General features: G+C 39.3%; 1 protein-coding gene across 1 annotated transcript in view; it reads left to right on the top strand.

Moving 5' to 3' along the window:
- The window catches only part of PARG (poly(ADP-ribose) glycohydrolase), an 81628-nt gene that overhangs the window by 41862 nt on the left and 25421 nt on the right, over window positions 1-14345 (top strand). Inside the window, exons 10-11 of the mRNA XM_058188731.1 lie at window positions 9207-9286; window positions 12528-12588. Coding sequence (XP_058044714.1) covers window positions 9207-9286; window positions 12528-12588 — 141 coding nt within the window. The remainder of the gene's footprint in view (window positions 1-9206; window positions 9287-12527; window positions 12589-14345) is intronic.

Genomic DNA, 14345 nt, shown 5'->3' with positions numbered 1-14345 from the left:
TAATTGCGTTTGATGCATTTAAGTAGGATTTAGTCAGAGACTCCATCTGATCATTCAACTGATATAAATATGGCTTTAAAAGTTTAATTTCTCCCTCTTTGTGCTGCCAAGGGAGATCTTGTCCAGCAGGTCCACTAACCTCTCAGTAGAGACTCAACAATACACAGGCCTATAAACAAATGTAGCAGTGAATCATGGGAATAAAAGATTAAGGCCCATCCCAGTACAAAGCAAAGTCTTTGGTTGGAAGCTCAGGGCACTCTGAAATGTGGACTAAAAGCCTTCCTGCTAGAAATGAATAGAACATAAGGGGGTTAAATATAACAGTGTATGCAAAGACCTTGACTTAACCATGTTCATTTCCAAACTGAAAATCTTTCCTTCCTTCCTTCCTTCCTTCTCCTCTTTGTGCTGCCAAGGAGATCTTGTCCAGCAGGTCCACTAACCTCTCAGTAGAGACTCAACAATACACAGGCCTATAAACAAATGTAGCAGTGAATCATGGGAATAAAAGATTAAGGCCCATCCCAGTACAAAGCAAAGTCTTTGGTTGGAAGCTCAGGGCACTCTGAAATGTGGACTAAAAGCCTTCCTGCTAGAAATGAATAGAACATAAGGGGGTTAAATATAACAGTGTATGCAAAGACCTTGACTTAACCATGTTCATTTCAAACTGAAAATCTTCCTTCCTTCCCATTCTCTTTTTCTTTTTTTCTTCTATTTACAAAAGTTTAATGTTTCTGCTTTCTACAGTGATTAAAAAAAAGAGCCAGGGAAAGTAATACTTGTTGGATAGATAATACCATAGAGGATAGGGACATATGATTTTGTCACAAGTGCAAAAAAGAATTCACCTTGAGATCAAGTAGTTGTTGTTGTGCCTTCATCTCTTGTTCCTTGCGTTTAGCAGCAGTTCTTGTCAGCCTTTGTTCCTTTGAATCTGAACCCGTCGTAGGTATTTCCAACACTTGTAATAAATCTTCTTCCATCACAATCTGTTCTTGTACCTGCTTCACTTCTCTTTCCTTCACTTCAACCTCCCTTCTTCTAGCTTCCAATGGGGGAAGACTTTTAATGCCTCAACATAAAATTCTCTTGCTTTTCCAACTGTATTGAGACGGTGTCCTTTCCCTGCATAATATACTATTATACCAGTTGGAATATCCCATCTATATTCAATCTGGCGTTTTTTAAGTTCATTCACCAGGAAGGCAAATTCCTTCCTAGCCCTTAACATTTTTGGTGGAATTTCCTTTAATATTAAAATATCTTGACCAGCAACCTGAATCTTCTTCCATCACAATCTGTTCTTGTACCTGCTTCACTTCTCTTTCCTTCACTTCAACCTCCTTCTTCTAGCTTCCAATGGGGAAGACTTTTAATGCCTCAACATAAAATTCTCTTGCTTTTCCAACTGTATTGAGACGATGTACTTTCCTGCATAATATACTATTATACCAGTTGGAATATCCCATCTATATTCAATCTGGCGTTTTTAAGTTCATTCACCAGGAAGGCAAATTCCTTCCTAGCCCTTAACATTTTGGTGGAATTTCCTTTAATATTAAAATATCTTGACCAGCAATCTGAATCTTCTTCCATCACAATCTGTTCTTGTACCTGCTTCACTTCTCTTTCCTTCACTTCAACCTCCCTTCTTCTAGCTTCCAATGGGGGAAGACTTTTAATGCCTCAACATAAAATTCTCTTGCTTTTCCAACTGTATTGAGACGGTGTACTTTCCCTGCATAATATACTATTATACCAGTTGGAATATCCCATCTATATTCAATCTGGCGTTTTTTAAGTTCATTCACCAGGAAGGCAAATTCCTTCCTAGCCCTTAACATTTTTGGTGGAATTTCCTTTAATATTAAAATATCTTGACCAGCAACCTGAATCTTCTTCCCCTTATATGAGGCTTGCAGAATCTGATTTCTCACTGTTCTATTTGTAAAATAAATAACAACATCCCTTGGCAACTTTTTTTGCCTTGCTATCCAAGAATTCACATGATATATTTTATCAATTTGATAAGCCACATCTGCTGGACGGGCTGCTAATATCTCAGCAAATGCTTCACAAAAAATTTCCCTTAAGTTCTCTTCTCTATTCTCCTTTAAGCCTTTTTTTAAACACTAAAAAAATATTGATTCTCACCACCTTTATGGAGATGGAAAATCTCCCTAAGCCACAAAAATAAGCTAGCTTTTTGAGGGATGGTGGAAGGCAGATAGTTTTGGGGGAAATAGAAATATATCCAATATTCATTTTGGGACCAAACATTGCTAATTTAAAATGATATAACGTAGACTTTGTTTGACTTGCACCTTAATTGCGTTTGATGCATTTAAGTAGGATTTAGTCAGAGACTCCATCTGATCATTCAACTGATATAAATATGGCTTTAAAAGTTTAATTTCTCCCTCTTTTGTGCTGCCAAGGGAGATCTTGTCCAGCAGGTCCACTAACCTCTCAGTAGAGACTCAACAATACACAGGCCTATAAACAAATGTAGCAGTGAATCATGGGAATAAAAGATTAAGGCCCATCCCAGTACAAAGCAAAGTCTTTGGTTGGAAGCTCAGGGCACTCTGAAATGTGGACTAAAAGCCTTCCTGCTAGAAATGAATAGAACATAAGGGGGTTAAATATAACAGTGTATGCAAAGACCTTGACTTAACCATGTTCATTTCCAAACTGAAAATCTTTCCTTCCTTCCTTCCTTCCTTCCCATTCTCTTTTTCTTTTTTTCTTCTATTTACAAAAGTTTTTAATGTTTCTGCTTTCTACAGTGATTAAAAAAAAGAGCCAGGGAAAGTAATACTTGTTGGATAGATAATACCATAGAGGATAGGGACATATGATTTTGTCACAAGTGCAAAAAAGAATTCACCTTGAGATCAAGTAGTTGTTGTTGTTTTTTGTTGGGTAGAGTTGATGTTACACTAGAATTTAGTTGACTGCAATAAATATGGAAAGATATTGCCTGTGAGGTGAAATGGTTGAAATGTGTTCTTTTACTCATAAGCCAGGGGAATCCTAAACCTCCAAGCTATTTTCTATGTAAATAAAGAAAATGAGACTCATTTGCTTAATTAAAAGACTCACAGCCATAACCAAGAATTTGTTTTCCACGGTGCTTTGTGTTTGACATGGTTTGAAGTGCTTGGAGACTTTCTCATCAGAAAACTTAAATCTCACTTGAGGAAATTTCTCTTTTCCTAGAACTTTGAGCGGGAAAGTAAAATAAAAACATTCTTTATATGCTCAGCTGATTAAAATATTCAATTCTCTATGAAAGATGCTAAAGACGTTTTTAGAAAATGAAAAAGTACTACAATTGTGTAGCAGTAAGGCAAAATAGATTTTGTATGGCTGATGGTGTATGGCACCTTTTAAATAAAGGCAAACTGGAAAACAAAACTTTAATTTAATATGCGATTTTTAATCATCTTTTTGAAGGGAAGGGCTCTGTTTTCCTTAAATTCTATTATGTAGACATTTTGTTTCTATAAAGGGGTCTGAATAATCTTAAACTATTGCAATTATTAAAACTGCTATAAATAAAAGTGTGTGATAAGGAACAACCTGTAGCAACTGGAATGAAGAAAAGTATTTTTAAAAATTTTTTGAAGGAAAGTTGTAAAATTGAAATACTGTAAAGATACCCAAAGCCGCCACTTTCCTTCCTGAGCAGCCGTTTTGCACATCCAATCTGTCATCAGATGTTTATATGGAGACTTCTAAAAAAGTGGACTGGGATATAATCCTGCTCTTAGACTGAATCTCTCCAGGTTTGCTAGAAAACCAAAAGTGACGATCGTGGTAACAACCCTTGCTGCATTGCCCCGTTAGCAACAAAAAGAAACACACACACGGCTAATGCTCAAATTACATTATTGGTCGAATCTCAGATGCTGAATAACAGAAGCCAATACTACGAGATCAAAATGATGAGCTTTGCCTTTTACTTATATTGCTTTATAATTAGGTCAAAGTCTACAAAAATGCTGCCAGAATGTTCCATTAGCAAATGGATTATCTGAAGTCTGATCAACAAATTGCTTTCAAGTCCCTCCTGCAAATCTTGAGCTGAGCTAAATAAAAATGTAAGGAGCAAGATGAGCCACCACCCAAGACCAAAGTCTTGCAGCCTCAGGAATTCTCTCACAGTTCCACTGCCAGCAACATCTGGATGCTACAGAAAACATCTGGGACATTTAAGCCTAAGAACAATCTCCAAAACACATGAGATGCACCACTGCGCCACTGCCTTGACTTCACTGGTGCTTTTCTTCTTAGTTCGTTCCATGCCTGTTGCTGCTCCAGCCTGAATCAACAGAGCAGGCGCCATTAGTGCTGTAGCATCCGCTGTGTAACCTTTTTGCTGAGGTGGTCAATTTCACTGCTGAGGCCTGGTTCTTCATAACCTGAGAAGTTGAACAATTTGCAACCATTCTGTTCACCCATGGAGTTTTCTCAGTGACACTAATTCCACCAGGTCACAGAAGATATAGAATAGAATAGAATAGAATAGAATAGAATAGAATAGAATAGAATAGAATAGAATAGAATAGAATTCTTTATTGGCCAAGTGTGATTGGACACACAAGGAATTTGTCTTGGTGCATATGCTCTCAGTGTACATAAAAGAAATAGGATAGGATAGGATAGGATAGGATAGGATAGGATAGAATAGAATTTTTTATTGGCCAAGTGTGATTGGACACACAGGGAATTTGTCTTGGTGCATATGCTCTCAGAGTACATAAAAGAAAAGATACCTTCATCAAAGATCTACCAAAGATCTCTTTCGTAGGATTGACCTTTTTCACCTGGGACTTTTCAGGTCTTCCAGATTATAAGTACTGCTACTTCATTCATCGCAGTCTGAAACGACATCCATGTTAACAGGTATAGCAGTAGCAAACTCATTCTTTCCTACTTCACAGGTATACACTTAAAGCCATCGCAGCATCTCCAGCGAATTTGCAAGTTGATCTTCTGCCATCTTAGGGATTTCCAGAGTTATGTGGATGTGTTCTTCATCATTACAACTGAAATTAACCACAAGTGAAAATGCTTCCCTATCTTGTCCTAGCTGGACTGCACCTGGAAAACTCTGTCCAGTTCTGGTCACCACAGTACAAAGGAAGCGCGCTGAGAAGAACATCAAAGATAGTAAGGAATTTACTAAAGGCTAAATCCTATGAGGAGCAGTTATAGAAAGTTGGCATGTGTAGTTTAAAGAAGAGAAGGATGGGGAGAGGTATGATAGCAGCCTTCCAACGTATGATGGGCTCTCACAGGGAAGAGAGAGCAGACGCCTCCCTAGCAGCTGAGGACAAGAGAAGAAGCAATGGGTGGAAGCTTCACAGTGAACAATCCAAAATTTAAACTCAGGAGGAATTTCCTGACTTAGAGCTATTAATCAATGGAACAGCCTCCCTCCCTCCCTCCTAAAGTTGTGAGGGGCTCCATCTCTGGAGGTCTGCAAGAAAAGACCGGGCAGCCGTTTTTAATCATCTTTTGAAGGAAGGCTCTGTTTTCCTTAAATTCTATTATGTAGACATTTTGTTTCTATAAAGGGGTCTGAATAATCTTAAACTATTGCAATTATTAAAACTGCTATAAATAAAAGTGTGTGATAAGGAACAACCTGTAGCAACTGGAATGAAGAAAAGTATTTTTAAAAAATTTTTGAAGGAAAGTTGTAAAATTGAAATACTGTAAAGATACCCAAAGCCGCCACTTTTCTTCCTGAGCAGCCGTTTTGCACATCCAATCTGTCATCAGATGTTTATATGGAGACTTCTAAAAAAGTGGACTGGGATATAATCCTGCTCTTAGACTGAATCTCTCCAGGTTTGCTAGAAAACCAAAAGTGACGATCGTGGTAACAACCCTTGCTGCATTGCCCCGTTAGCAACAAAAAGAAACACACACACGGCTAATGCTCAAATTACATTATTGGTCGAATCTCAGATGCTGAATAACAGAAGCCAATACTACGAGATCAAAATGATGAGCTTTGCCTTTTACTTATATTGCTTTATAATTAGGTCAAAGTCTACAAAAATGCTGCCAGAATGTTCCATTAGCAAATGGATTATCTGAAGTCTGATCAACAAATTGCTTTCAAGTCCCTCCTGCAAATCTTGAGCTGAGCTAAATAAAAATGTAAGGAGCAAGATGAGCCACCACCCAAGACCAAAGTCTTGCAGCCTCAGGAATTCTCTCACAGTTCCACTGCCAGCAACATCTGGATGCTACAGAAAACATCTGGGACATTTAAGCCTAAGAACAATCTCCAAAAACACATGAGATGCACCACTGCGCCACTGCCTTGACTTCACTGGTGCTTTTCTTCTTAGTTCGTTCCATGCCTGTTGCTGCTCCAGCCTGAATCAACAGAGCAGGCGCCATTAGGTGCTGTAGCATCCGCTGTGTAACCTTTTTGCTGAGGTGGTCAATTTCACTGCTGAGGCCTGGTTCTTCATAACCTGAGAAGTTGAACAATTTGCAACCATTCTGTTCACCCATGGAGTTTTCTCAGTGACACTAATTCCACCAGGTCACAGAAGATATAGAATAGAATAGAATAGAATAGAATAGAATAGAATAGAATAGAATAGAATAGAATAGAATAGAATAGAATTCTTTATTGGCCAAGTGTGATTGGACACACAAGGAATTTGTCTTGGTGCATATGCTCTCAGTGTACATAAAAGAAATAGGATAGGATAGGATAGGATAGGATAGGATAGGATAGGATAGAATTTTTTATTGGCCAAGTGTGATTGGACACACAGGGAATTTGTCTTGGTGCATATGCTCTCAGAGTACATAAAAGAAAAGATACCTTCATCAAAGATCTACCAAAGATCTCTTTCGTAGGATTGACCTTTTTCACCTGGGACTTTTCAGGTCTTCCAGATTATAAGTACTGCTACTTCATTCATCGCAGTCTGAAACGACATCCATGTTAACAGGTACAGCAGTAGCAAACTCATTCTTTCCTACTTCACAGGTATACACTTAAAGCCATCGCAGCATCTCCAGCGAATTTGCAAGTTGATCTTCTGCCATCTTAGGGATTTCCAGAGTTATGTGGATGTGTTCTTCATCATTACAACTGAAATTAACCACAAGTGAAAATGCTTCCCTATCTTGTCCTAGCTGGACTGCACCTGGAAAACTCTGTCCAGTTCTGGTCACCACAGTACAAAGGAAGCGCGCTGAGAAGAACATCAAAGATAGTAAGGAATTTACTAAAGGCTAAATCCTATGAGGAGCAGTTATAGAAAGTTGGCATGTGTAGTTTAAAGAAGAGAAGGATGGGGAGAGGTATGATAGCAGCCTTCCAACGTATGATGGGCTCTCACAGGGAAGAGAGAGCAGACGCCTCCCTAGCAGCTGAGGACAAGAGAAGAAGCAATGGGTGGAAGCTTCACAGTGAACAATCCAAAATTTAAACTCAGGAGGAATTTCCTGACTTAGAGCTATTAATCAATGGAACAGCCTCCCTCCCTCCCTGCTAAAGTTGTGAGGGGCTCCATCTCTGGAGGTCTGCAAGAAAAGACCGGGCAGCCGTTGGTGCAGGTGGCCTGAGAATTCCTGCCCTGGACGTGGGTTGGATTAGTCCTCCAAACTCCCTTCTAGCCCTAGGCTTCTATGCAAGCATTCTTTCAACTTTGTGGCTTTTTGTTTTGCATCCCTGTTTTGAAAGCTAGCTTCTTAAGTTTCAGCTATCGAAATTTGATCAAAAGGTGCTTTTATTTTATTCAAGAAGCAACTGGACTTTCTTTGCTTTTCCTTGGAGACATTTTGCTTCTCATCGAAGAAGTTTCTTCAGTTCTCAAGAAGCTGCTTCTTCTCCTCACTGAAGAAACTTCTTGGATGAGAAGCAAAATGTCTTCAAGGAAAAACAAAGGAAGTCCAGTTGCCTCTTGAAAAAATAAAGTTTGGGACAACCATGATGTGGATGACTGAGAATCTCCACAGACATGTCAAAGTCTGACTTCTTAAAGTTCTTTTTTCTTAAAACCGAGCGTTCCTTTCTACCAAACAGAATTAGACAGATGCCCTTCCTAGTCAACATTTCAAGAGGAGATTTTAGAAATGAGAGTGCGCCCCAATCTCTTTTGCCATCTCTGGCTTCTATTAGCGAAGAGAGTCTTAAGGCCTCCTTCTTCCTGTTCTCAAGCCATCACAGTTTCTCCTTCCAGGCAAATTGCATTATACGTCGGCCATTGCAATGAGTTTTGTTTTGTATGAAATCAAATCAAATCATGTAAGTGCAGATGGTTGGAAGGTAGTTTAAAACATGCTGGATATAAAAGTATGTGCTCTTTTAATGACTAAAAATAGTTATGTTTACAGATGTTCCAGGATTTTATGAGAGTATTTTTTTTTCCTTAGCTTTGAAATGCAACAAGGAAGTATGTTTCTTGCACAGTGAAATGGCTGAAGAACAACATCTTTTTTCTTAATCAGGAAAAAAAAATCATTGAAGCAACCTAGCTAATTGTCGATATATTCAAGGAGGAGATTTTGAAATGCTTATTGCCAAAATTAGTGCAAATATAATCGTGGCCAAGAAAACAAATGCAGAAATGATGACTCAAGCGGCAGAGTTACTTTTGTCTTGTTTTCACCTGTTAACTATAGCGTCCTTCACTTGCTAGGTGTTAGGTAGAAAAAAGCTCAGAAAAAAAAGAAGAATGCAAAAGCACCCCCTGTACCGCATGAAAAATAGATAGTGAAACAATAAAGCATAAAAAAATAATAAAGTTTGAATTTACTACTTAAAATGGAGCAATTACGTATTACCCAATTCCACAATTGAATAAGGCTAATAAAAAGTCTCTCTTGAGTAGACTCCAGCTGTCTGTTTAGACAAGCAGAATAACAACTGGAGTTCCGAAGAGGGCTCTGAAATTTTAGGCAGAACCAATTGGATTCAGATAATCTGGGCAAAGTACATTTGGGGCCCCAAGAAAGGAACCACCCAGCATTTTGACGTGGACTTAGACCATGTTCCTTCTGTAGATCTTTGAGCTCCTGTAATATAAGGAGCGAACCAGAACCTAGAAAAATTGTGATGGGGATTGTTTTAAAATGGGCTTTGAGGAATGCAACTGCTTCATTTTGCTTCGTGTAATTACTTTCCAATAATTGTCCTCTCTTTTTGTTTCCCGTAGATTGTTTGAGGGGCGATCTCCAAGAAAGCCTGAGAAGCTGAAAACCCTCTTTTGCTACTTCCGAAGAGTCACTGAAAAAAGTAAAGTGGCTAATCTCGTAGTCTTTTCTCTGCCCCTGGGGAGTTAAGCCTTTAACTATCCGGTTTAATGACTGGCAGATGGTGACAAGTGGTGAATGTCAGCCCTTCACCTTTAGGGTCCCTTTCATCTGAACCAGGCATGAGAACTTCAGTGGAGGGAGATCCTATCCTAGGGAGAATGTAAAAAAAAGAAGTCACCCCATTACTCTGAAATCAGAACAGCTGGACCTTAAGAAATGGGTTGCACTATTAATGTTACCTCTGCAACTAATAATAATGACATCACCAAGTAGCACACATAGTTCTTGAACACAGGATTGAAAAAACAGCGGTCTAAGTCATTGGACAGCACGGGTGGTCCTCAGTTTACAACCACAATTGAACCCAAGGTTTCTGTTCTTGACATTGGTTGAGCGACTTTTTCCCATTTTATGACCTTTCTTGCCACAGTTGTTAAGTGAATCACTGCAGTTCTTTAGTGTGTAATGCAGCAGTTAAGTGAATCTTGGCTTCTCCCTTGACTTTGCCTCCTGTCAGGAGGTCGCAAAAGGGGATCACCTGACCCCGAGGCACTATGACCGTCATAAATACAAGTCAGTTGCCAAGCGCCTGAATTTTGGTACGTGACCACGGGATTGCTTCAAAGGTCATAACTCTGAAAAATGGTCATAAGTCACTTTTTCAGTGCTGTTGTAATTTTGGACGGTCATTAAATGAACCGTACAGGTAGTCCTCGCCTTATCAACCATTTGTTTAATGACTGTTCAAAGTTACAGTGGCACTGAAAAAGTGACTTACAACCGGTTTTCTTACGACCGTTGCAGCATCCTGCTTGGCAGCCAGTTCACACTTACGACCGTTGCAGCGGCCCCTTTGGTGACCTTCTGACAGGCAAAGTCCCTGGGGAAGCCGGGCTCACTTAACAACTGCGGGCAAGAAAGGTTGTAAAACGGGAAACTCATTTATTTATTTATTTAAACTTTTATACCGCCCTTCTCCCGAAGGACTCAGGGCGGTGTACAGCCTTCATTTAAAACAATTAATATACACACTAAAATAACAATTAAAAAGCTTATTCAATAAAAGGCCAAAATTAAAACCGTCCAATTGACCATATAAAATACCCAATAAAATTACAATTGAAAAATTTAAAATTTAGAGTTTAAAAATCAGGCCAGTCCCGCTTGGATAAATAAATAAGTTTTCAGTTCCCGGCGAAAGGTCCGAAGGTCAGGCAATTGGCGTAAACCGGGGGGAAGTTCGTTTAACAACTATCTTACTTAACAACGGGAATTGGGAGCTCCATGGTGGCCATAAGTCGAAAACCACCTGCCTGCCTCCAATTAATCAGCTTGGCTTTATTGCCAAACGACGTCGGTGTCCTGTGTTCTCCCCCCCCTCCAGTCGTGGTGTTTAGATGATAGCGAGGCAGATCCGAATATCTTGCCTTGTTAAACTTCGCCTTCGGCAACTCATCCATAGAGGGAGATAAAATTTCACTGCCCTCCCTTAATAAGTGAGTGGAACAGTACCTATTCATCTGTCATGGAAATTAAAATAAAACTGTTATCAGGTTTCCCAACTTCCATATTTCACTAAACCAGAAGGGAGCTACTTGTAATATCCCATTTGCTGAAAATCAAAAGCTTTGCTTTGTCTAGTCTAGGGAAAGGAAGGGCTATGGGGTGACATGACAGCAGTCGTTCCAGGGGTGAAATGTGAAATTTGTTACTACCGGTTCTGTGGGCATGGCTTGGTGGGGTGTGTGTGTAATGTGACTGGGTGGGCGTGGCCAACTTTTTTTTTTTTAACTTTTAAAAGCATTTTTTCTACAACCTCTTCGGCCGATCATCAGAGGCTTTTCTTTTCTTTTAAAAGCATTTTTGTTTGCCTTTAAAAGAAAAAAAAGCCACTGATGATCAGGCAACTCAGCTGAGATCGTCAGAGGAGTCTTTTAAAAGCATTTTTTACCGAAGAGGTTGTAGAAAAAATGCTTTTAAAGGGTTCTGACAATCCCAGCTGAGCCATGCGATCATCAGAGGCTGTTTTTTTTTATTTTTGAAAGCATTTTTTTGGGCGAAGAAAAAATGTTTTTAAAAGTATAATTAAAAAAACCCTCTGATGAATGCGCGGCTCAGCTGGGCGGGGGTGAGGGGGGGGGGCAGGGATTTTTGTTACTCGTTCTCCGAACCACCCACCACCATTGCTACCAGATCGGGCAATCCGGTCGGAACAGGGAGCATTTCACCCCTGAGTCATTCCAATATCAAAGGGGCTGCCACAAGGAAGAGGGGAGGTTTTTTTTCCTAACGGTGAGTTCAGTGAACCAGTGGAACAGCTTGCCTTTGGAAGTTGTGGGTGCTGGAGATTTTTAAGTAAGAGATTGGACAGTCGTTTGTCTGAAATGACAGAGGGTCTCCTGCTTGAGCCGGGGGTTGGACTAGAAGACCTTCCAACTCTTGTGCTGTTCTGCTTTTAGGAGGGGAAAGCTTTTTTTGGGTGACATTAGCTCTTCATAGAACAGTCATTCTGTGATGAAACAGAAGATTAATGGAAATATTGCTGGGGGTGGAAATGGAACAAACCTTTTGAATCTTTGCAGCTTCTAATAGTTTAATAAGACTCTTTAAATATTTTCCATAGAGAATTTTCCAGGGATATTGCATTCTGCTCTCTTCATGTCTCTGTTTAGCAAATCCACCAGCCGAATCATTGCAAAACACAAGAGATGAGGCATTTCTACAAGAATAAACTAAACTAAAGTAAAATAAACTTGTTTCCTCTGTTTATCCGGAAAACTTTCTGGCTCCAGCTCTGATTTCTTCCGGATGCTTAGGTAGAATGGCAACCTTAATTATTAGTAGGCATCCAAGTTTATGTATTCTGTTGTGTATTTTATTTTAATATTTAAACTTTTAATGCTTAATGTTTTCATGTTTTTAAAAAAATAACTGTATTATGCTCATATTTATGACACTGTAACCGGTCCAGAGTCACGTGGTAGTGTGGTGGGTGACGTATGAATTTAATAAATGAACAGTGGCTGCAGAAAAGAAGACCATTTGCCAAGGGAAGTGAATTCTTTCTAGCTGCCACACTCCCTTCTCTTTCCCCAAAAATGTCTTGGGTTTCCAGACTAGAAGTGAAGGCTTTTTTGACTTGTCTCCCCTAGAAGATTTATAAATATATATATAAATTGGGGTTACTAATATTTATCTGTTTCTGTCTGTTTGCTTATAAGAACCCACTGGACTTGTGACATTTACCAGACAGTGTCTACAGGAATTTCCAGAATGGGAAAGGTAAAGTCAAACAAAATCCCTATCCCTTTTTTATTTATATTTGTTTCAATTCATTACAGTGAAAGCTCGGCCAAGAATAAGATTCGAAATGCAAATTGAAACAGAGTGTATCTCAACAAATAGCTATTGCCACTGTTACAAGTTAAAAGTAGCATCTTGTTCAGGGTTGTTACCAGCCAGGAACAAACAACATGAAAAGAAACAAGATTGCCCAAAGAACAGAACAGAACAGAACAGAACAGAACAGAACAGAACAGAATAGAATAGAATAGAATAGAATAGAATAGAATTCTTTATTGGCCAAGTGTGATTGGACACACAAGGAATTTGTCTTGGTGAGTACGCTCTCATTGTACATAAAAGAAAAGATACGTTCGTCAAGAATCATAAGGTACAACACTTAATGATGGTCATAGCGTACAAATAAGCAATCAGGAAACAATCAATATAAATGTAAGGATACAAGCAACGAAGTTACAGTCATACAGTCATAAGTGGAAGGAGATGGGAGATAACTTAGAAAGAATGGGCATAACAAGTGATAAATATATATAAGGGCAATTGATTCCACCTCTCTAGAGCCATATAGATCAGGACTGCCCAACCTTGGCAACTTTAAGATCTGTGGACTTCAACTCCCAGAATTCCCCAGCAATGCTATGCCTGGGGAATTCTGGGAGTTGAAGTACACAGGTCTTAATGTTGCCAAGGCTGGACACCCTAATAGAGACAAAATCATTGAGAGGAAAGAAAGATCATAGATCGGTCCTGGGAAACCACTGAGGACTTCACCTCTAGCCATCCTAGCATGAATGCCTTCCTCAGTTGGGCTCCATGACAGCCCCATTCATAGTTTGCCAACTTACCTCTTAATGGCCAATGATTAGTGGAATAAAAATCGATTCTGAGGTGGCTCGTTTCAGAGGCTGGAAGTTCCACCCAAATCCTATTTATTTCATTGGCAACCAGATTTTGTTCTAGGCAATGCCAGGTGAAATATTTTAGAGGCAGGAAATAGCAGGATAACTTAATTTAAGCTGTCTTTGGGTCAGTAAATTTCTCTGAAAAATTATAAACTATGTCACAAGTGCTACATTTAGACAGAATCTGAAGATGCACCAATGTTCAGATAAAAGGAGCGCCAAACCAAGAGATGTGTTTTACAACAAAACCATTTTGTAAATTAGGATGGTGACTATTTTTATTTCTAAAGGAGAAAAGCAACTCTATTTTGCATGAAAATCCTCAAGCACTCCGTTTTGATAGAAATAGAATTTTTTTATTGGCCAAGTGTGATTGGACACACGAGGAATTTTTCCTGGTGCATATAAACCTTCAACATTACAGAGTCTTTAATTTGCTATTCTTCTTTAAGAATTATGCTGAAAACTGATGGTGGACTTGCTTCTTGTTGCTGCTGTTTTGGTAAATCGGGAGAGGGGTCTCTAAAGCCCCAGCTGAGGGTACAGTTGCTAATACGTTTGTCTCCTTGCAATCTGTAAATGAAACGTTTTATTTTCAGCAGGGTTTAATGAAAGATAATCAAAAGGCTCTGCTGTATGTTTCACAAATCAGCAACGTGGCTGGCACAACAGGGTGTTGTACCCACAATTGTCTCCTGAGGCTCCTTTACATCCATTTCCAAGTTCATGATGCAACTTCGCGGGTGGGGGCGCAAAAAAAAGACCCAGCATGATCTGGGTATGAAATCTGCAAGAAGTACAGCCTGTTTTCTGTACAGATTTCCTGTCCTTTGG

This window comes from Ahaetulla prasina, chromosome 6, assembly GCF_028640845.1.
Source record: "Ahaetulla prasina isolate Xishuangbanna chromosome 6, ASM2864084v1, whole genome shotgun sequence".
Lineage (NCBI taxonomy): Eukaryota > Metazoa > Chordata > Lepidosauria > Squamata > Colubridae > Ahaetulla > Ahaetulla prasina.
Note: the sequence above shows the minus strand (reverse complement) of the source record. Positions and strands in the feature narration are given on the sequence as shown.